General features: G+C 43.2%; 1 protein-coding gene across 1 annotated transcript in view; it reads left to right on the forward strand.

The window, feature by feature from the left end:
* Positions 1–24927, forward strand: part of CWF19L2 (CWF19 like cell cycle control factor 2) — an 860723-nt gene that overhangs the window by 661921 nt on the left and 173875 nt on the right. The window contains exon 13 of the mRNA XM_069202341.1: positions 12393–12605. Coding sequence (XP_069058442.1) covers positions 12393–12605 — 213 coding nt within the window. The remainder of the gene's footprint in view (positions 1–12392; positions 12606–24927) is intronic.

The following is a 24927-nucleotide window of genomic DNA, read 5'->3' on the forward strand; positions in this document are numbered from 1 at the left end:
GTTGGCATGACAAGGAGCCTCAGTACAATAAAAATAACACAAGATTTGCATTATAACACTTACCAAAGACAAGGCACTAAATCACATGTGCCTGCACCAACTCCTACTGCGTGACAAATGGGGAATGGGTGGGAGCTATGCCTGTGAGTGAAAGATGGCTTCTCTCATGCAGAGATTGAAACTCCATCGCCCAAAATCATGCAGCTAAAAGTGTCACTGGCCTATAGTGGATACTGCCATAGATCACAATGGAAATGAATGGCTTTAGAGCAGTCAGCCCTGCGTTGTGCGTCACAGTGTAGAAGTTGATTTACTGCCTGGCTTCCGTCTCGTACTTCAAAGCAAGGGGGGGCAGGCAGTCTGGGACAGACAGCCCAGATGTAAATGCATCGATTTGCTTAGAGATAGGATCGTATCTCTGAAAAAAGCATTCTAATTTTAAAAAAATTATATAAATGTGTAGGAATTTCAGAGGGGTGCAGCCCCTGAGCCCTAAAAGAGAAACTGCTCCTAAAATCACATCTGGGTGGTTGACAGCTGGGCTGCTGTGCATTCGCTTCAGACAGCCACACACAAAGGGAGCGTAGGTGTGACTGAGTGGCCATCTGCATGTTGATGGCACATCCGGGGCAAGAGGGGAGGGAGGAGATATTACACCTGAATGGGATGGGTCCTGAGGCCTCACAAAGGGCTACATAACCCCTGGTAATGTGTCTGGAGCCAGAGCAGGAAGGGCAGGGACTTTGCTTTGAAGTCTCCCCCACTTCAACTGCACCACTGGGTATAAGAACTGGACTTCTGACCCCACCAACTCAGTACACTTCTGGACCTGTGGCTACTCTGCCAAGAAGAAGGACTGTTGTGCTGCTGAAAGGGCTGTCACTGTGCTGGACCCTATCTGGATTCTGCTGGACTCCTGCTCTGCTGTGCTGACCTGCTGCCCTCCATGTCTGGTAGAGAGAAGGACTGGACCTAAATCTCTCAAACCCAGAACCAGAGTGACTCCAAGTGCTTGCTGGGTTTCCTCCTGTTCTTCTGAAGTCTCCACACAAAGGCTTCCAACACATCTGCTACATCTCCTGGACCATCTTCAGCCAGCTCCTGACGCCCAAGAGGTTCCCCTCCAGTCCTCAGACCTTGAAAGTGGTTTAGTTGCTCCTGAAATCAAGCGTTTGGGCTCTTTGCGACCGTAAATGGTCCCCCTTATACCGGAACTTGGTCTCTCGCGCAAAGTGTGAGCTGCTGCAAGTCTGTCTCATCGCACAGCAATCATCGCCAGTTGCGACCATGAGGTTCTAGTCCACACTCCCAGCCAACTCCTTGCACCCGTGGACCACTGCCAGCGACGCTCTGCTCTCCTTTCACCCAGTGCACTTCTTCGCGAGCTGGAGTCTAAGTTCAATTTTGAGAAGGTATACCTTCAGCTGGACTTGTCTGGTACTGTATCCGACCCGCATGCCATTGCGGTTGGCCTGAACTTTTAGATTTCACCCGGTCTAGCATGACCAGATAGCCCCGGTTGGCGCTTTATGCTTCTAAGCACTTAATCTATAAAAACTCATATATCGACTAATACTTATCGGAAGTTTGTTGTTTTGGTCTTTTTACTCATAAAATCAAGCTCTGTTTTTCTAAGCATTGTGGTGTCTCTTTGTGTGGTGTTTTACAATTTAAGGTGTTGCACAATTACCTTACACATTGCTTCTTAAGTTAAGCCTGACTGCTGTGTGCCAAGCTACCAGAGGGTGAGCAGAGGTTAATGTTATAGAAAGAATGTGGTACAATGGAAGGTGAGAGGGAATGTGGAATGTAGAACGGGGGGAACGTGGAAGGCACGGGGATGAGGAGAATTCGTTGATGGATGTGGGACTGACAGGACGTGTTTTCTTTATGTGTAAATAAATCTCGGGAACTCCTATCATTCGTCTTGCATTATTTATGACATTTTGGCGACGAGTTTACGACGAACCCACGCCTGAACAATTCAAAGAGCAGCAAGCTATACTCTCTGAGATATAGGAGCCGCCCGCCTGAACTATTTAGCGTGAAGCAAGCTGCACACTCGGAGGAATAGAAGCCGCCCACGCTGTAAGAATACAGCAAACATTGAGAAGGGAGTTTAAGTAATTCGACAAACTTGCGGTAACTTGGCACTTTTCTTGGGATTACCCTTTCCAGTTTAAACCTACCTGCCTGTTGGTGTAACGGCAGTTAAAGACAGTCGCGCGGCATGAACAACGCGCCGCGCGACAGCTTTTGTCCTTCATAAGCGCGTCAGCCTGTTGGAATATTTAAGCTCAGAAGCGTTCTGAGCTTTACGAGCTTTTTCTTTTCTGGTTGAGGCCGCGTTACTAAAGGATTGCTTACCTGTGTCCTGCATTTCTGCCGCTTGTGCCGTATTTGGTCTGACGGTGGGCGGGGCCTGTGTTTTTTTTTCCTCTCAAGGTATGAACATGGTGAAAGGACTTTATTTCTTGCTGTAGGGTCAACGAGAAAGGACTATATAAAAATAAAGACATTTGTGTTGACATTAGAAGAGGACTTTTCTGCAGTTTTTTTTTTTGCTAAGACCAATTTTAATAACTGGAAATGTTATTTTTCAAAAAAGAACATCTTGGATAAGTTCAGACTTTTTAAGGAAAATAACTTGTGCAATCTGATATTTTTTTAATTTGTTTATTCTTTTCTCATTAAGGTGAAAAGACAGAGACATGCAATTTGAACCCCCAGCTAAATTTTTACAGAGCAAGGGTGATCCACCAATGCACTGGTCTAGGTGGAAGGAGGAGTTTTTAACCTACATGAAAGCTATTGATGATGACAACATGTCACAGGAAAGGAAAAATAATATTTTATTGCATTGTTTGGGTTCTGAGGGGCAAATGGTTTTTAGAACTTTACCCCCGATACCAGTACAAGATCAAGGCGATGGAGATGTCTTCAAAGAGGCGCTAATGAGATTGGAGATGAGGTTCAAACTTACTGCGAGTCTAGCATTGAATAGATTCAAATTTTACACAAGAGTACAACTTTCAGAAGAGACATTTGATTAATTTCTTACAGCGTTACGTGGTCTATCTGTTCATTGCAATTTTGGAAATATGACTGATGAAATGATTAGAGATCAAATTATTGTGCATGTCAAAAGCAGGAAAATCCAAGAGCATCTATGGGTTATGGGCGATCCCAAATTACAAGATGTAATTGCAACTGCGAAAGCTTTAGAGCAATCTGAACAATGGATGAGATCAGTACAAGATACTGACAAGGTCAAATGTTTAGAGTCTGAGGTGGTGGGTGCAATGGTGGGCAGTAATTTGAATAGTAATGTTGCTGTCAAGCATACTGCAGCAGGCAGGAAATGGGTAAAACATGACAGGCTGGAAAAACTTTCATGCTTTCGTTGTGGTTGTCTGAACCACCTGGCTTCGTCACCTCAGTGTCCTGCGGTTGGAAAAGAGTGCATGAAGTGTGGAAGGTTGGGACATTTTGCACGGGTGTGCAAAGATGTCAAGAAAGGGAACTATGTTGCCAAGGGAAAGATGGCGTGCGTGAGTGTCAAGAAAGATAGTGAAGAGTGTCTGGAGTTTGATGGCGAGCACAGAGGCATGGTGTTGTCGCTCAAGCAGGGAAATGTAATAGGGTATGAACGTTTAAGTCAACCAAGGTGTGAAGTGCATGTTGCTGGAAGGAAATTGGAGTTAATGGCAGATTCGGGGTCCCCTTGGACCATCGTCACGTTTGAGTATTTTAAACAAACCTTTGAGGGGATTTGGAATAAGGGTGATCTAAAAGAATCTGATATTGTTGCAGAAAGTTTTGATGGGGGCACTTTTGAGGTGATTGGTTTTGTGGATACTGTTATCAATTTTAAAGGGAGATGTGCGAGTATTAAATTGTACGATGCTGCTAAGGGTGTGAATGTCCTGGGATGGAGAGACCAAGGGAAACTGGGTATAATTTTGAACCCCCGGTGTAGCAAGCCTGTCTTGGTGGTAGAGTCAAGGGAGGTGACTGAATGGGTTATGTCCAGATTTCCACAAGTGTTCACTAGCAAATTAGGCAAATTAGCCAATTATAGCCATAAAATCAAGGTTAAGGCTAATGCTAAACCTCTGATACAGAAACTTAGAAATGTTCCCATCAGTGTGAGAGAAGAGTTAAAGCTGATGTTATCAGAGATGGTGAGTGAAGGTGTGATAGAGGAGATTGAATCCTCTGAGTGGGTTTCTCCGATTGTTTTGGCACGTAAGTCTGATAAATCTTTGAGACTATGTGTGGATCTGAGAGCTGTAAATGCCAATATCATTGTGAATTGTCATCCTTTGCCAAAGATCAACAAGGTTATTAGTATGTTGGAGGGGGCGAACATCTTTTCCACACTAGATTTGAGATCAGCGTACCATCAGATTGAGTTAACTGAAGACTCTAGACATTTACCAGCGTTTATTACCCCGCAAGGATTATACCAGTTCAAAAGGATGCCTTTTGGCTTAACATCAGCTGCGTCTGTCTTCCAGAGAGCAATGTTTCATCTGTTTAAGGACATGGACAAATACGTAAAATGTTTTCAAGACGACGTTTTGATTTTCTCGAAGGATGAGAATGAACATAAACAGCATGTGGTGAATGTGTGTAAAGTACTGAGTAAGAATGGGTTGACCTTGAAGGCGAAGAAATGCAAGTTCTTTGCTAAATCTGTTGAGTATTTGGGTCACTCTATTTCAGGTGAAGGGGTAGTTCCCAAACAATCTCTTGTGGAAGCAATAGTTAATGCTCCAGTGCCTGATAATCGGGAGAAATTGTTGTCTTTCACCGGCTTGTGTGAATATTATAGCAAATTTATCAAGGATTTTGCTACCAAGATGGAACCTTTGAGGGAGCTCACACGCAAAGGAGTTCAGTATGTTTGGACTGATAAACAAAGTAATGCATTTGAGATAATCAAAAAAGAAATTGTTGAGGCACCTACGTTGAAGCCTTTCTGTGTGGGGGCACAATGCATTGTGACGGTGGATGCAAGTATGTATGGAATCGGTGGTGTGTTATCTCAGTGGTGTGGGAAGGACAGATGGAATGTTACCTTCGCATCTCGTACTTTGACCGAGGCAGAGCGAAGGTATGCAGTGATTGAAAAGGAACTGTTAGCGTGCATTTGGGCGGTTGAACATTTCCGGACTATATTTGGGGATCTAAGTTTTCTTAAGTACAGTAACATCAAACATGTAACTACTCCTTTATATGATCCTAAAGGCAATGGTCAAGTTGAAAGATTTAACCGGGTTCTTAAAGATAGTATTTTCTGGGCGCGTGGATTTGGTGGATTGTGGAAAGAAAAATTGAGGGAGAGGTTGTGGCATTATCGTATCACTCCGCAAAGTACTACAGAGGTGAGTCCATTTAGATTACTTAAAGGCAGACACCCCGTGTCTAAATTGTGCCCTTGGTGGTTCAAGAAGAAGCAGAATAGAGACTGGGAGGCATTCTCAGTTGAAGAAGTTAGAGAGAGGGTAAGGAGGAAACAGGAGTATTTCAAGAAGAGGTATGATGATAAGTGGAAAGTGAAAGAACCTTGTTTAGAGGTGGGTGATTGGGTGAAGGTGCGTGAACCTGGTTTATTGGTGAAAGGGGCGGCTAGGTTTGGAGAGGCTTTGAAAGTTATAAAAGTGTTCAGGAATAGTGTTGTTACGCAGGACGGCAAAGTGTGGAATGTAAGTAGACTAGCAAAGTGTGCGTGGAATGACAAGGACCAGGACAGGAGTTATGCTATAAATCCTTTGTTTAGGATTGAAGAAGGTATGCGAAATGGTGAAGTTGGTTGTGATCATCAGGAAGTGGTGGAGGATTGTTCTGGAGAGGAAGAATCGATGCAGACGTGTGACAGTGACGTTAATGTTGCTGTGGGGGATACCTCTGTTGCATCACGAGTAAAGTCCAACTTTAGGGCAAGACGTCAACCAGCCAAGTTCAAGGATTTTGTTTAGGAAAACAGTACATCTGGAAAAAAGGGACTCTTATTACGATGTTTTATTGCAGTGGGTTACTAGTTTATTTTGTTAAGTTTGTTCATCATTTTATTGCCATAGATACATACCTGTTTTTATTTGTTTTTGTTTAAAGAGGGAAAGTATGTTATAGAGAGAATGTGGTACAGTGGAAGGTGAGAGGGAATCTGGAATGTAGAACGGGGGAACGTGGAAGGCACGGGGATGAGGAGAATTCGTTGATGGATGTGGGACTGACAGGACGTGTTTTCTTTATGTGTAAATAAATCTCGGGAACTCCTATCATTCGTCTTGCATTATTTATGACAGTTAACTTTTAGTGTGTCTGACTTACCCTTCCTATATGGACAGGGTGCATATCTCTGCTAACCAGAAACCCAATTTTTAACAATCTTGATATACATCCCCACGTGGTAAATGGTGTGCAGACTACTTTCTTCAACTTTAAGATAATTTTATGCATTTCTTTAACCTTCATGCTCCAGGGTGAGGTAGTTTCGGCTCTGGTATTATTGCAGATTTGATGTCTCAAATAGTGTCTCTGGGTTTGCCAGATTGCCTGTTGGACTGACCTCTAAGACTGCAGCAGTCTGTGTAATACTTAGCTTTCATTTACTTTATTAAAACATAGTAATCTCTACTTAGTACATCACAACAAAGTTAATAATAATATAATAAAAAGTAAACTCACCCAAAAGGTCAGAAGACCCCTTCTTTCAAGTGTTGTAGGTGTCCTACTGACTACTCTCTTCTTCCTCCATCATTGCATAAATCAGTAACATCCACAACCATTACTCTTCCTGTTTTCACAACTAGAAGTCAATTTTAGTTTCACAAAATGTTTACTAGAGTTGTCAAAGCTAAAACAAGCAAGGTCCGACCAATCTGTCGCCTCCTTTGTAGCACCCATTGGTAACTCCATCTGGATGACTTTAATTGTACTACACTGGAACTAATTGAAGCTACAGCAAAGTAGCTACTCTTGTACATATCACTGGGTATTGCATTGGTAAAATCTGCAGCCTCATTAATGCGTTAGAGCATGTAAGTGCTCTCTGGTTAGAACAGAATTAGGCCATCAGAGGACGACACATTTTAGCAAAAGAATGTTCAGCACCATGAATGGCATTTGTCACCTTCTCCATATCCAATTTACCACGCCAAAACTAGTGTGTTGGAGTGTGAGTTGTCCCTTACCTGGCCAGAAGCACCATATTAACTAATGTACATGTTCTTTTTTTTGTCCTATGTTGCCTCCATCCTAAAAGAATGCAGCTTGGTTCTGTCAGTATTGCCAGTCCCATAACCTTCTCCATAGCAGACAATACTCTCTTCCAGTAGTCGTGTATAAGATCACATTCCCTTAGAGTACGTGTTATTCCTTTCTCCCTGCTATCTCTCCTGCAGAGATCAGAGCTATTGCTATGTAATGTAAGCAGTCCCTGGGAAGTCAGAAGCCATTATAATATTATTTTAATCACCGGATGTATCCCCCCGAGGGTGTGTTCAGTGGTTTATCCCTATCTTCTTCCATTGTTATATTCTCAGCCCTCTAACAGCCTGAGCCTTACAGGCTTACCATTGCCAGTTCCACTCCTTTACCATCAGAGACAGGAACAATACCAGTTCGTATGGGACAGTGAAATAAGTGTCCATCACTGCATCAGTTCCCCATCAGGCATGACCCTTTTTGGTATTATAGATGCCTCCAGATTCAGGAACCTTGAGAAGAGTGAGGCTTGTTGAGGAACTTTACAAGAGTGTGGCCAAACTGGCCCCAAGTGTGCCACGCCACGGAAAACATGATTTAGTTTTTTACTGTCTCCTAAATACTGTCATGTCTTTACTACTTCTGGACAATGGATTATTCCACAGTAATGACTTTTTAAATGATTTTTCATATTACCTTTTAACTCAGAAACTGCTGCCTACAACATCCGTGAGATATGAGACTTTTATTAATCCCACAAACGTGTTTGTATGCCCTAGTGTCTCCTAATCTTTGCAAAGGAAAGGCCTCACACCCTATGTCATACACCCCCTTCCGTCCTTCGTTGATCGCAGCTGGTGGTTTGGCAAGCTCAGGTAAGTTGTATATGATGAAGGATCCTGTGAAAGCTTGCACACATACCTGTAATCTTACTGTTGTACTTGTGTTGGTCCAATAACAGACACCATCATATTCTAAGAGTTTGCAACATAAAAATATGCAAATGTAACATAGCATGTAAACGCATGTAAATATTCTGGAGTAAACTTTGCAACTATAAATCAGGATCGGACTGTGTTAAATAATGTATACATATCAACCAAGGGACAGGTGTGTTGACTTTTGTTCGAAGGTCACAGACAATCATTAAAGCATAAAGATGCTGGATACAGATATAAACAGTCACCACATAGAAATAGTAAAAATGCATAGGCTTACAACAATACACAGCAAATTTAAGAAACCACCCTACTCTGTAGCATGCACCCTCGTTGGGTAACAATTGCAAAAATAAGTGTGCCATTCTCCTTTGTCTCAATTTATATTCCATTAAAAGTGGTAACAACAACTGAGCTGAAAAGAACACTTAACATTTACAGACAAATATAAAGTGCTAAGTGTGAGATACAGCGAAGGCAACCGTTAGGGGGTTTACATGAAAATATATAGTGCATTCACAGAAGTTAATGCGAGAGGGCAGGCTTGCTGTAGCAGAACAGATGCATATGCAGCCAGTAGCAGATTAAGCAATGAAGCACAAAGAATAAGAGCCAAAATTAATGCAGTGAATAATAAAGCACATGCCACACAATTCAGAGATGAAGGTACCTATGATTCAGGCACTGGGACAAGACAGGCGCTGTTCCACATTGTACATTGGCTGTAGAGAGTGATGGAAATTTAAATCCAAGAAGGCATCTTAATTACAGCCCAGGCAGATTTTATATACTACGAATACCTAAATGATTCAGAATATAAACACTCTGTTGAGTTCCTGCAGAATACGTACTTGTATGGATTATCTGACCAGCAACTAGAGGATCTTTTTAGACTGGCATTTCTGCAGGTACTTATCCTCTCCTTCAGGAAAGGCTGCTGGAACAGATGTGCTTTGCAGCGAGATACATCAAGCAGTAATCCCTGGACTTGCATTTCTGTTCCTTCACATAGTCAAATATTTGGGTGGGAGTCCTCACTAAAATATTGTATCTCTTTAGGACTTGGCAGATCTATCTTCCATGTTGCTACTTCAAACAACTTGGTGGACTACTCGCCTCTTTTTGGGGGGGAACATAAAAAACGTAGACTGGCCTTGTCATTTTTATATCTACATTGGAGTAAGGGAGGATTGACCCTACCCAACTTTTAATCTTATTATTAAAAGCTGTTTTACATAAAAGACTAATAAAGGAATACATTCATGCCAGGGTTTTTAGAGGCAGTATTGGATAAACAACCTATTTCGTCAATTTGTGGATCCCAAGCATTATCCCAACAATGTTAAATATGAATGTTATTGACTTGGAAAAGTATTGCTAGTTATTTGGAAGTATTTTCATATTCTGAGAATCCATGGCTATTAAGGTAATTAGGAATGTTAAGGCAATAATGTCCATGTTCCCAAGGCTTCCCAAAGGGAGAAAAATCGATTTGTATTTCAAGTTTTTCTAATGGCACTTTCAAAACCTTTTAAGGAGCTTAGGAGCGAGTTTGGTACCTTTCAGAAGGAAATCGTCAGTTATTCATAGATCTGACACATTCAAATGATAAATAAATGTACATAAAAGCCACCTGAATACCGAAATAAAGTTTGTGTTGGTCTGATTTAACCTAAGCTACCAAGTACAGCTGGACACTACCAAATGTTTATGGTGGCAGGAGAGGATCAGTAACAGACCTGGGCCCAGAAGTGGTCTAAGGGCCTGATTACAACTTTGGAGGAGGTGTTAATCCGTCCCAAAAGTGACGGTAAAGTGACGGATATACCACCAGCCGTATTACAAGTCCATTATATCCTATGGAACTCGTAATACGGCTTGTGGTATATCCGTCACATTTGGGACGGATTAACACCTCCTCCACAGTTGTAATCAGTCCCCAAGTAGCTGGAAATAGAGACATCTGTAGAAATGTTCACCAGTTTCGATACTATGGGGTACTCAATTAGTAGAATTGCCAAATATTGGCTCCATCATTACTGTAACTTATTTGATTTTTATTTTACCCCAGTGAAGACGAGCAAGTGGAATGTTGTTGAGTCTTTGTATTTTCCCAGATGTAGGTGTCCAGAGTCTGATGGGGTGCACATGTTCACTTCTTGCTCTGCACTTCAGCCTTACTGAGCGGAGGTGCTTCTAAAGATCTCCTTAGATTATTACTCCCTACCGGTCATAATGAGGCTATTTTTTTAGATTATTACTTCCTACTGGTCATAATGGGGTTGAACTATGGATGTGTGTAATAAATGTGCTTTTCTAGCTATATTGATACCATGCCTTCATCTCGCTTGGCAACGCAGAAGCATTTTGTATCCAGGCATAACCTTGTGGCTCAAGGCAGTAGCATATGTTTGTAATTGTGGGAAAGTTATGGGTTTGTAAGAAACCTACCTAAAGACAAAAAACTGTTGGACAATATTTGTGTATATAGACTATATGGGATCTTTTAACTTAGATCGATTTGTAATCCCTCAAATAAGATACTATTTTTCTCTATTTCTGTTTAGCATCATTGTACTAATCTGGGGTTTTGTTTTGAAATTGTTCCTTGGGCTGTATATGTTAATGTGGCATTTATTACTTCGTTTCCTTGGTAAAAAAAAAAAAAAAGAGGAAAGGTAAGCAAGCATAACCAGCAATTCAAGCCAAAAAGGAGCATTTCTTATAAAAAGTTCAGCTTTTTAGTATAAGGTAAACGTCTACTGCATGTAAATTTATTCAGTGGTAGAGTTAAGACTTGAGGAACATAAGTAGCGGCTTCGAACTCTACCTTGCTGCAGAGATAGATCCACATAAAAGAGGTGGCTGACACAGTAAGATCATTTCTGCCAGTGCCTTTGGGAGTATGCAGCCGTAAGCCACACAAGCCAATTCAACTCCTGAAACTTAGAACCTAATCCTACTACATTCAGTACTGTTCAGAGAAGACAATAGACAAACCTAGTCACAAAAAAATCATACTCTTATTTTTACCTATAGTAAACCCATATAAACTTAATTCAGATATTTTATGTTCTGACTGAAGAAGAGTAATTTATGCGTGATGTTGACAGGCAGTCAATAAACTCTTTAAAATCAGGTTTTAATAAAAAAAAAAAAATTGCATTCTTGCTCTTAATTTGATCTGCCATAGATTCGCCAAAGAGTGATTTCAAGGCCTTCTGACACACTTTCACAGTTCAGATTCGGCATTTACTTTCTTGATTACAGTGGCATGAGACACCATCATTGTACATGTGCATCATAGATGTGGCAGGAGAGGTGCTGATCTCTGGTAAACGGAGTATGGTTGCGCCCATCCTGCATCATGGGTATGCCTATGTCAAAGAGGGTGATTGTGTTGGTGGATTGTTCAAAGTGGCTTATGTGGAAGTTGATAATATCATCATGAAACCGTATTACTTCGCTAGTCCAGATGATAAACGGATCATCTATGTGACGAAGACGGCCCCATCAATTTCTTTTGCTCTAGGTGCAGGCACGTACAAGCCAGCCGTGAACTGGTTTGCATACTGTAGAACTCCCCAAGCTTCCTGGACAGTGTCTGTGATGTGCATACATTGTCTGTCAGTGACAGCCAGTGTGTGTGGGGACGAAGTGAGTTTTCTGGTTGTAATATTTGGAATATCCCACCGCGCCTAACTTATTTGTGGAGTTTACAGAAGCCATCGGTGCCACCCTTTCGTTGGATTGTGGCGTGCAGGGCGCTCTCCTTCCTAGTTATAAGGGTGGCTTAGAGGTAGATGTGCGAAGTATTGTAGTTTGCAGATGAAATTATGTTGATGCACATTCTTTCAAGGCATGCACCCAAGCTTCCTGCCATGTTCCATAGGTCGTGCATGAGTAGCTCCAGCTTCACCTACGACTGCCGGGTAGGCAGACCAGAGGAGGCTTTTCTGACAGTACTATACCTTCCATACCCAAGCACATTTCTCATGTAAAGATTTCTGATGATGTGAGACAGCAGTGTTTACAGTGTACTAGCAGGTAACAGATGCATTTCTTAATGTGCTTCTAATAGGTACTTCTGTCGCCTTTGTTTTAAACATGTTTTAATCTATCCTATTATTAAATCAGTTGTTTTAAAACCATTCCTTCAAGGGGAATTGTTGATGCTGTTTAGATTTCTGCAATCCACCTTATAGTGCATTTATCCATTTGTTTTTCTTTTTACTGTAGTTCATGGAGAAAACGGACAAGGAGTACTACACTCTGGATGACATGTTTGTTTCCAAAACTGCAAGGAAGGAGAGTGCAGTTAAAGAAGAAGAGCGAGAAAGAGAGCAGGCAATCGCAGAGCACCGAAAACTGGCTGCACGGATGGAGAAGTGTCCTTACTGCTTTGACAACCCTGAGCTTCCCAAGCATTTAATTGTTGCAATTGGCAAAAAGGTCTGAACAGCTTTGTTTCTCATGTTTCAGTGCATTCTTGCATTGTATCCTTCATGTGCAGCTGTAGCTGGTAGCGGCCATGTATTCTCTATGCAAAGAGTTACCGTTATTTGTTAGCTGACATGTTCTATCCATTTAACCAAGAGTTTGCTGACATAGCAAAGAACAAAGACAACAACTTATGAAGTCAGACACTCAAGTGGTCTTCCAACCGCCATATTACGAGTACTGAAGGATTTCTGCCACAGTTTTGATGGAAATCCTCCAGTAGTCGTGCTGGCAGTCTGAGGTGCAGAGGCGGTTCCACTGCTGGCCCCACCCTGCCAAAAGGACTCCGCCAGCCGTATTACGAGCAGTAATACGGCCTGGTGGAGTCCTGATGGCAGAGTGCTGCCGGCGGTGAGAGTGCCGGGTCCTGTCCCCTCAGGGAGGAGCACCTCATTGGACGAGGTAAGTGTCCTCCGCAAAGGGAGGGTGGGTGGGGTGTGTGAATGGATGTATGTGAGTGTGTGTATGCGTGTCATGAATGAGGGGGTGGGAAAAGGAGTGTCTGTGCATGTGTGTCTGTATGTAAATGTGGTGATGCGTGTGTGAGTGAATGTGAATGGATGTAGACAGGGGTGGGGGTTGTGTGTGTATGTATGTTGAGGAAAGGAGGGGGTGGAGTGAGTATGCATGTCAATGGGGGTGAATGTAGTGAGTGCGTGTGTGAGTGGGGGTGTTGTGCGGGTGATTGTGCGCATGAGTGTAAGGGTGTTGTGAGTGAGTGTCAGGGTGTGTGTGTGTCTGTGGGCGTGTGCGTGTATGCAGGGAAGTGGGGGTATGCACGGGGATTGGGAGGGGTGGGGAGTCAGTACTGGGAGCTGGGGGGTTACTAGGGGGCTTGGGGGGGGTGGGAATGTTGTAAGGGAAGGAGGGGTGGGGGGCTCTTGGGTAGATGGGGGAGGGATGGGTGAGTTGCCTACCGGCGACAGGAACGCAAATCCTGTCACCGGTAGCCTTTCCACCAGGGATTTTGTGGCAGTGCTACCACCACGAAATCCCTGACGGAAAGGAGACTCGTTATACCGTCAGCGGTATTGGGTGGACCGCCAGGTCAGAGATGCTTATCTCTGGCCCGCCAGTCTGACCGCCTTGGTGGTATTCACAGGAAAGTGACGGTTTGGCACAGGCCAAACTGCCACACTCATAATGTGGTGGTTTTCACCGCCTGCCCGTAGGCGGTGAAACCTCCACTGTGGCTGTGGCTCTGGCGGTCAAAGACCGCCAGTGTCAGAATGACCACCTAAGTCACACATACAAACATGCACAAGTAAACACATACTCACAAGTAATACAACACAGCCATTTTTTTTTAGAATAGAATTCACAGTACTCTTCCTGGCACCTTTGTCCACCTTTTAATAGACACTTGATGTTTTTGCATACCCACATCAACATTTCTAGGCCCGTCTGTCTGTCTGTCCTACTGGCGTTTGCCAGTAGGTATTTAAAGTTAGGACATACTTTCGTAGGAAAAGCGTTTCTTGTTTTGCTCCTAACTTTAGTGCCGTTTCTCAGATCTTCCCGAAATTGTCCAATTAGTACGACACTCACTTCCCCTGCAGTCTTGAACATTTTCAGGGTGATTCCGCAATCAGGGGCTGAGAAAAAGGGGGAGGTCTCAAAACAGATTTTCCTCACACAATTTCCCATAGGGATTTTAGGCACAACTAGAGCCCGAACCGCTGGATGGAATTAAATCAACTTTGGCAGAAAGTTAGCACCTTGTCCAGAAAGCGTGCTTTTGTGATTTGGTGTAAATCCGTTTAGTAGTTCGGAGATATTTAAAGTAAAAGAAATATAGCTATTTAGGGAAACGGGTCTTTCTCGGATCTGACAGATCTCAAGTTGAGATCTGATTGGCTGCCAACCCTTCAATCAGGAAGTGTTGTCACTCATTTTTGGAATCGGACTCAGCAGAGTCCCAAAAACAAAAAGTTAAATAAAGCAAAGAGGCAGGGTAGGAATACCCTGACCCCCTACGCATGGTGCTGGAGTCAAAAAGCATTTTTGTTTTTTACGTTTTTGCTGCAAAATCATAGAGGATCCAGGAATCCCAGCAACATTAAAAAATAAAACACAAGCACGGTCTACTGTGCTTTTCTAAAGCTTAGCCGCGGGATGGACAGGTCGTGGGGGCATATAAAAGTATATTTTTTGAGGAGGGGGATGCCAGCGGCCCTGTGCACCACCACCTCCCTGGGGCAGGCTGATAGTAGTTGTTATTGGAGGGGGCTGTGCAGCTTCCTTCCTGAGGCCATTAAAAGCCCCTGGAACCAACACCTCCCTGGGGCTTCACAAATAAATTAGAGAGGGGCCACATCAACCCCCCTCCTTTGCTTTGTAGGGCCCAGGGACCACCACTTCCCCGGCGCCACGATTAACATTTAAAGGGGGTTTTTCGGCCTCCCTCCTGGGCCATATTTCGCTCCAGGGACCATCACCTCCCCGGGCTTGGCCATCTTCTAACAAGGGATGGGTGCCATGTGGCCCTCCTCCTGGGCCCTTTTCAGCCCTGGAAACCACCACTCCCTGTGGGTGGCCCTATAAACAAAGGAGGGGGGCCACCCCTGAGCCATTAATGGCCCTGGGGACCACCACCCCCTAGGGGTCATCTCCTGGTGCATACCCTCTGGACATAGTAGTTCGCTGTTGCTTGGTGGAAGCTCTGAAAGCTCCCACCAAGTAAGAGCAAACTAAGTCTGCTCCCAGCGGGTGGAGCGTGAATACTGCTCCCGCCCAGTGGCAGCAGCTTTTTAATCTGTTTTCCTTCCCGGTGCTGATAAAAAATAAGGGTAGAGGGGCATTATAGTTAGGAAATAGGATTATAAAAACTTTAGGAGTTCACTTAAAAAAACAAAGGTTAGAAGGATGTTGTTGTTCGGTTTAGAATTTATACGTACAAAACAATAGAAATTTATCACTAATTCAACAGTTATACTGATCTCAAAACACGATCACTCGTGCTTCAAGTTAACTATAACTCGCGACACCACAAAGTAAAATGATGGACAGAGTGTTGAAACTTTTCAAACACTCGCTCCAAGCCACAGATCAGGGTTTAATCCACTGTTATTCTGCTTGCCACATCACCATAGTTGGGACCCAGCCATATGCAAATCAGTCTTGACCCTAATCCCCATGGGAACAGTCCAACCCGAACTGCCAAGCCAGGTCCTCCCTGGACCGGAAACAAGCAACGTGGGACAGGTTTCAGGATGTCACCCCTCATCAGCCAGGCTAGCTTGAATCCAGTGGCGTAGCGAGCAAGGGACACATGTCTGGGCATACCCTAGTCACTTTGGGTTCCTTAGTTGTTGCGTGACTGGATTCAAGCTAGGCTAGCTGATGAGGGGTGATACCCCAAAACCGGTCCCAGGATGCTAGTTTACAGTTCAGGGAGACCCTGGCCTTGAAGTTGAGGCTGGACTCTTCCCATGGAAATCAGGGTCAAGACTGATTTGGGGTAGTCGGCTCGAGAAAATGCAGAATCTACGCAGTATAGGTAGAAACCCTTTAAATCATTTCGTAATGGTAGGAAAGCAGTTATAGCACAAAATGGTATGGATGGAAGAATTACCACTCCATCCATTGCGTACTAATCAGAACTGGTGAACATAATTCAGCTGGTTGATGACACTGAAGGAAGAGCTATTTTCTCGAAGCACTCACTGTGCGTTGCATATCTGGTCAGATTAATGGGGAGCCATACAGTGGCAGGACTCAGAGGTTCCCAAGAGTCCCCAGGTTTACAAATACAGTTACTAAAATCCTGGATAAGCATTTCTACTAAGCAAGCAGTTCATACGCTTAAAAAAATGCCTCTGTAGAGGAAATGGAAGGATGGATTAAGAATTCCAACTTTTCCTAGCTGGCCTATTCATTTCTGATAACAAAAGGTCCAGAGGTCCGACAAGCCTGAATAATTGCGATACAAATATACTGTAGTATATCAGCTTATCAGAAATAAAACAAGGAAAGATTTAGAGACTGCACCTTTGGGGTGGGGGGAGAAAATTTGAGGTACCAGTTGGAAGTCAAGCATTGAACATATTTTAGTTTTGCATTTAAAACAAACCACTGAACCACTGTTACGTAAAAAGCTCGTGGAAAGATCTCTCCTGATTACGTAGGCCAAGGGGAGAGCTTCTTTCGGTGACATGCGGAAATGCGGGTCTAGATAAATCCACAAAGCTCTTAGGCTTTTAGATAATACAATATGTATGTGATTAATTGTTCTCTTTCACACAGACCACCACAAAGTTCGCTTAATTGATGAGTAAAAGGGCACAGCACTGAGACCTGAGACACTATGCGAAATGCACAACATTATGCATAATGTAATCTGACATAAGGACAGGACCCTAGTTTGCACAGACCATATTTCACTGAGGCAGTTTCTGCTCGAGCCAGTCCCTCAAGCCTTTTATGCTAGGTGTGTGCTTGCTCAAAAAGAAGTCATGCAAGATACATTTCGCTACGAAAATGTAATTCTGTGAAATGTTCATAATATTCTCGCAAAAAATATGTGCAGTTTAGTTCACCTTGTGACGGCAATACCAACTTTCCACTCCTGGTCATTGCTTTTAAACATCATTATCATTTGATCTGTTGGTGTAATTGGTTCAGATGAACAGAATGAGCCCTGCAATTTCCCAGAATGTCCTAATTAATTATTAGGGCACTACTTCCTAATCAATCATCCTTATCCTAGTCGTAGTTATATTAGGATAAATTGAATAGTCCTTCACCCTACAAACACCACCAGCTCTGCTCCTAAGTTCTGTAGTGGTCTTGGTTTTAAGGACATCTAAGACACCGGAGCACCTTAAAATTTGATCGTTTTGAAACTTGTTAAAAAATGTGCTCTACAATACCATACCATTTTATGGGATAGACCACTGCCAGGCTTTTGCAGATCTCAAGAAAGCGACCTTTCACTGCCGTCTCATCAGATGTTAAATGTAGAGCATTACTCTGCTGGCGCATGGCTGAAAAGACCTTCAGTGTCTGATATCCTAAGGAACTGAAGAGGAGTTCTCACTTTCTCACTTTTGACTCATCAGCCTGCCAATCTCTGACAGTAAGAAGGACCATACAGCGTTTCCTTTGAAGGGACAAACCTACAATCAGAGAAGAAATACTAGCCCAAGATAGGAAATGTGAACTCTGAAAACTCTATTGACTGCACACCATCCCTCAAATAGTGGGCAGTAAAAGATCACAATTCTGAGCTGCTTAGTTCAGGGGGTATTTGGCAGCAGTACTGTATGACACAGAGACCATGGAGTATCCCTCTTGCGTAACCGTGTAAAAGTGCCTTTGTCTGACCTATGACGACGATTGGTGATGAACACCAGTTGCCCCTGGACCTAACCACTGGGAAGTGTACCCAGCTTTTGGCAGTGGATTAGTAACACCCTGCACACGAAGCCTGATGAATGAACATAAGTGCTGGAATTTAAATTTGATAATCATGACCGTAGCAGGACCTGGCTCACTAAACCATTTAGTGTTAAAGGACCAGTGGAACAATGAAGAGCTGTAAAAAGGAAAATTAGATGTACTTTGTTGTCATACTAACTATCCTTGGCCCGCTATGAGATATGTGGCACCTGTTTTGTCCAACCTGAAGCTGCATTTACTATGGACTAGAGATTTCGTGAGAGGCCTATTAAGACAAATCTGTACGGTCCCATCCTAAAAAGTCTAGCCTGAAGTGCTAGATGTATTTTCTCTGAATGTATAAACAAGCAACCCTGGATGATTTGCAGCCTAATGATTAGAGCACAGTAATGAATTAAGTGCCTAAATGATTTTCAACCACTTTCTGCCACATTTCAATCTATAATTTTCTTTTATTCACTGTGTCCTTACAGACAGAGATGAACCGTACATAAAGCATCCACAAATTCACATGGGAAACTAGAAGGGCTAGAAATGTCCTGCCTCCTACTAAGACGGAAAGGTGATCTGGAAAATCGCTAAGTGGATGCTTGATTAATGAACTGGCAGTTTACCATCCAGATATGCCTTCCATCAGGAGCCCATCCTCAGGCCTAAGTTAAGCTAAACATTCCAATTTGGTGTCCTTTACCCAAATAAAGCACAAGTTCAGCAAATTTAATGGTGGAAAGATGATTGAAGGATTCAAGTGTTAGACCAGTAGAAAACCAAATGATCTATCACTAACAGATTTATTCTGCAGACCCGTTAATATATCAGAACATATCCTGTCTTGGGGTCCAGGAATCCAGAGCTTCTACCGCTTACACTTTTGCTTAGTTGAAGGAGAAGGGGCTCTTGTAATATTGATACTGCCAACCACCCCTCACCCACTATTACAGGAAACCTTGTCCTGATATCTGCCAAGAATTGTTGTGCTTCTGCAGGAGGCAGACTTTCCTCTGGATAGTTGCATGAACAGCATAATGGAGCACCATCAAGAAGAACTAAGGCACATTAGTCAAGCACTTTAAATGTGAAGAACAAGTTACTTACCTTTGCTAATACTCTTTAGGGTGGATTTCTTTCTAACCACAGACTCCAGACCTTTTGAATTTCAGAGGGCATCAAACTGCATTTGGAACATTTCCTAGCAATAGCCACCAGCAGGCAGACACCACCCCGGCACACTGATGGTGGGCCATGTGGTGATGCCTTTCCCCCTCTGGAAGTCACAGTTTGGGCATATATAGGTGCCATTCCAGTGCTATCTTTTTTGACCACTAGAAAATAAGAGAAATAACACGACCTGATCTTTTCTGCCCCCGGCACTCTCTGTGTGTCCCCTTTGTCCAGGAGCAACTGTACTTCCTGCGTAAGAACAGAGGTATATATACTGTATGAAGACCAGCCAGTTCTGTGCAACCTGTTTCGGTGCATTGTTGATATCATACGTATATTTATCCAGAGGGTGTATTTTCCAGACCTTGTTAAGCCAAAGGTATTCTGTGGCTTGTTGATTCTTCCCCCATAAACTGGCCACCACTAGTTTTACTGCTATCAGTAATTGGTGGTTTAATTTCCAATATCCAATGATTAGCGCTTCCTCTCTATGTCACACCTTTATCCACTCCTGTATATATTTCCATTATCTGTGATCTTTGGACCTGTCCCTGAAATATGGAGCACATTCCCCACCACAGGCATTTCCTCGACAGTCATATTGGTTTCTAATAACTCTGATTTCCCAATAGGTTCTGTAATTTTGTAATACTTCCATTAAGGCAGCAAATGATTGGGCTGGACTTCTCAGATTCAGTTTTATCATCTGCAAATAAGTTGATCTTAGACTTTTCACACCCATTTGGCACCTGTTGTTTTCAGTTTCTCTCATTTTTGCTGTAAGTAGTTCTACCACTGTAGCAAAGAGAAGCAGGAACATTGGGCTTCCCTGCTTTGTATCTTATTTCAGGTGAAATGGCTTAGTTAGACAACAGTTTACTAAGATCCTATCTGTTGGCTCTGCACATATGTTCCCCCTATTACCACCTTAACCAGCACTTTAAAAAGGTAGGCCCATCAGTGCAATCAAATCCTTTTTTTTTTTTTTTTTACATCTAGAGAGGCCAGCACTGCTGGGCCCCATTGGAACGGTCTCTAATAGAACACAAATGCCATTTTCCTTGTATTAACCCCGGCCTGCCACTCCCTCACAAATGCCACTTGACACATTTTAGGAGAGTCCCGATCATTTTATAGACTACCCTGTAAGGCCATGTAGTCCTGCATCTTATATTTCAATGCATTGATGGCTAGTTAGACTTTATTTTGGTAAATGGACTTTCCATGTCCCACATTACTGTATGTGGTATCTTGGGCATTTAAATATTTTTATGTGTGTTTTGAAATTCTTAATTCACCCTTGCTGCAGCATATGGATCTCTATACAGTAGTTAGCATCTAGCCAGATACCTCTTTGAGCTCTGAACCTTCTCATTCTAATTGACTTGGTGTAATTTGAGTCGCCTTGTCTTTGATATATTTGTAAGTAAGCAGTCTGTTGTAATACTTCCTTTATAAAAAGTTTGTTGTGTATATAGGATCAACCTTTCCACCTTATTGGTGAGTAATTGAGGTAGCTGCGGCCTCACCACCTCCAGCCTTTGCAAGTCTAATGCAACACCGGTCTCTGTCTTTATATTAGCTTCCTCTTCTTCTTGGACTTTCAGTTCAATGGGCTTATTTTTTTTTAAATCTTGGCCCAAAGTGCTATAACTACCAAATTCATGTGGATTGGATGGTCCTTCTACTTGCTTTCACTATGGTGTATCAGCCATGAACGTCTTTACAAACGTCGTCACACTGGAAGTGAAGGCAATCTCTCAGAAGTATAGCTGCCCCCATTTCTTTCTTCGAGTCAAGGAACTGCACCAATAATTTCTTAGTTTTCAAACAACCCTCATCTTTGAGGCACAGATTGTCTCCTTGATAAAGTGTATGTCACAGCTCAGAGGTAGTAGCTGTCTCTGGATCCGTAATCTATTGTTAGGGGTATTCAACTCCTTTGTATTAAGTGTTGATATTTTTTACAATAGAGCATGAGTATGCTGGAATATCCTCTCTTGCTCCTATCGTATGTCTCCCAATGGCTCTCTCCTCCAGCCTATAACTTTTGCCCACACAGGGTCCCTCCCAATCCCACCCTCCCCCTACCCAAACCGGTCATGCTCCTCCCTCAGCCTTTGTAAGAAAGTTAGAAAAACTATAGCACTCGGGTGTATTGGCAAGGCACCCCCCAGCTTACCCCCATTTGTCAGGCCTACCCCCAATAAGTGCCCCTCTCTACAACATAGAAACATTTTACAATTCAATTGAATTATATTTCCATGTGGCATTTGTTCTAAATCAGATCCCTTATAGGAAGAGCAAATAATTAGTGGTTCTTCATGATTCCACTCCCCCAACATCCCTTTTGTCTGCATTTACTCTTGTGCAACTATTTGCTTTTTTTAATGTTTTAAGTTGCCAGTCTTGGTGGCCGTCTCATTTCCTGTTTACACAATGGATCATCTTCCTGTTCCCTTGTCGGTTGTCCAAGGGAAGTGCATCTGTTCCCTTCTTCATCATTGTTACCACATGTATTTTACCTTGCATTTGAAACATTAGCCCAAAATTGAAAAGTCCACTTTGGGACAGTGGATTTTTAGTTTACTGGGGTGTGTGTCCTGGTCAAGCAGCAACCACAATCCTTGTAAGGGTGAGGCACAAGTCAACCCTAAATTAACCTGTGCTCAACCCTTGGTAGCTTGGCACAGAGCAGTCAGGCTTAACTTAGTGGCAATGTGTAAAGTATTTAGGCAACACTTCAAACAATAATAAAATGAAAAACACCACACAAAAAGGATCCCACACAAAGTTAGAAAAATAGATCAAAATTTAATAAATAAAACAAGACCAAACCAATAAAGATCCTATTGGTAGAATCGGAGTTATGACTTTTTAAAGATCAAAGTGTAAAATGGAGCCAAAATGCGCCATCTCCAGCTATCTGTTTGCGCTGACCAGGGTCAAAGTCTCACTTTCAGGCCCACCATGATAGAGCGCAGGTCAGATATAGTCACCAGGTTAGGTCCGATGTAGTTTACCTTCTCAAATCTGTGCCAAGAGTCCTGTTTGCTGTGGAAGGGGCCACGAGGAAGGAGGAGAGTTTTGCAGGAGGCTGTCTGCATAGCAGAAAGTGCTGGCTAGATGTCGCAGATGCATGGCTTTAGCTTTGTGTTGGCGGTCCCCGTGAGTGGTCATTGCTACAGTGTGAAGAGTCGGGCTGACGGAGCTTCATGCTGAACTGCGGTGTCATCGGCAAGGGCTCAGTGGAAACGGGCCTGTTTGCAGTTGTAAGTGCCCAGAAACTTGATTTCAGCTCACTGAGCATCACCAAGGGTCCAGCGCGTGAGGGGCACCAGTTGGGGGTTAGGAAATCAATTCACATTTGGTCCAGGCTTTCAATTCACATTTGATCCAGGGGCTGGTGTAGGACGATGGGGAGACTGTAATGTCCCTGAGGCTCAGATCAGGAGGCGAGCAGACTAGCCCTTGAAGTCACCCTGGGAGCCCTGTGTTCAAGATGAGGTTGCAGGTCCAGTTCTTCCTCCCCAGGCAGACAGTCAGCAGGTCAGCACATCAAGAAAGCAGTTCCTTCAGAGCAGCAGTCCAGCAGATTGGCAGTCCTTTCAGCAGCACAGCAGTCCTTTCTGGCAGAGTAGCTACAGGTTCAGAAGTGTACTGAAGAGTTAGTGTCTGGGGTCCAGAATTTATACACAGTTGTGCGTTTGAAGTGTGGAGAAGCTTCTAGAAACATGCCTTTGAAGTACACAGGTTCCCTGCCTTCTTACTCCTGGCTCCAGGCTAACTACAAGGGCTATGCAGCCCTTTGTGTGGAGACAGGACCCAGTCTATTCACGTGTATGTGAGGCTGGGCTCAGCTCCTCCCTCCCAACCAGCCAATGATGGCCTATCCAGTCACATCTAAGCTCCCCATTGCGTGTGACTGTCTAGGAGAAATACACAAAGCTTAGCTGTCACCCATACCCAGTCATGTGACCCAGAGACAGTTCTGCGGGCACCAGGTGGCTAAGGGAAAAAATGCCAACCTTTTAAAAGTGGCATTTTCAGAATTGGAACTTAAAATCTGAATGCATCTTAAGTTAGTGTTTTAAATTAGAATTCCAGAGGCACCAAACATTAACATGTTACCTGTTCCCATTTGGGAATTACACTTATAAAAAGTGATACGGTAATTCCAATGTTATCCTATGGGAGTGGTAGGCCTTGTAGTAGTACAAAACAAAGTTAAGATTTTTTCACTACCAGGAAATGTAAAACTTAAAAGTACATTTCCAACTTTTTAAATGTGTTGCACCCTGCCCACTGGCCTGTCCAGGAAACTAACCTAGGTGTGAATTATGTGGGCCTAGCAAGGGTTTACTTTTCCAGGTTGACATGGCAGTTTACAACTGCACACACAGGCTACAACATGTTTGCACTGCTACTTAACTTGGTTGCACAATTAGTGCTGCAACACCACTAGTAGCTTTTAATGTACAGGCCCTACGCAGAGGCAGTGCCACATTACTAGGGACTTAAGAGTAAATTAAATTTACTCCAGTATTGGAACTTTCTGTCGAGATGGGCCCACTCACCTGAAAAGCAGGATGTCTGCAGGGGCGATGGTATGCCCTCCGACCTCCTGGATCACCTCTTGGCACTTTCTGGTGGACACAGAAACCCCAGCAGGAGTCCGAAAAGGAAAGGGGGAGTGGAAGAGAAAGAGACAAATCACTGCCACGGTCCAGCCAGGCACCCTGTATCTTTGGAGGGGGTAGGTCGTTATTGACAGAGTGATAGTAGAGTTAGTGCACTCAACTTCCTTGAAACTGAATCTCTCTTTCTGATATGGGCACGGGAGCGGTAGAAGAACACCAGGATGCTCAAGCACTTTTCTTGGATAATAATAACTGTTGGCACAATTACTAACACTGCTCTACCAAAAACCCAAACTGAGTACCATAACAATAAGTACTGCGACACTAGGGCTGGCTTCACAGAGATTCACTGTTGCACACTACAATTAGAACTGTGGTTGCACTTATCATGCACAAGAAAGACAAACAAGGGCATTAATTATATCACATATAACTTTCCTGCATCCGTATGGTTAAACTAAAAGGAACAAAAACAATCCAAGAAATACAAATGTCCGCTCTGGGTTTAAACAGTTAGGGTGGCACAGTTTGGTTTGGTTTCACTGTGAGTGTGAAAAACCCTTCAAAAGCAAATTCCTCAAACCTGAAACACAGGCATGAATGACACAATTTAAATCCAAGAGTTATGCTATTGGAGAAAGAAAAGTCACGTAAATGCTCTTTTAAAATTGCTCTGTCACTTTTTGTTGTACTTGAGCTCAAACAGATTTCCTGAAGCACATTTAGGCAAGTAACTACAATAATAATGTAGAATGTTCAGAAATGCATTTGTCTCTTCAAGATAAGCACTCTGCCAAAATACGAGGTCTGAAATACACTAGCTGTTCTAGGGAAGCGCGGCGCTGAAAGAACAAACTCCATGCAGAATATTAGTCACTTAGCAGTAGTCTTTTCCAGAGTGCTGGAGGAATGCCTGGTGTCAGCTGGTACAGGAACGAAGAAAAGAATTGCCTCAAAAGTCCTAGATATGAGGATGACAGCAGGGGCTGGACTGCCAAATCAGATGTTGAGATCACAAAGTAAAACAAAGCCAAGCAGGGAGACATGCTTCACTCAGCTATTTATAGCCAATC

The sequence above is a fragment of the Pleurodeles waltl genome, chromosome 8 (genome assembly GCF_031143425.1).
Source record: "Pleurodeles waltl isolate 20211129_DDA chromosome 8, aPleWal1.hap1.20221129, whole genome shotgun sequence".
Classification (NCBI taxonomy): Eukaryota; Metazoa; Chordata; class Amphibia; order Caudata; family Salamandridae; genus Pleurodeles; species Pleurodeles waltl.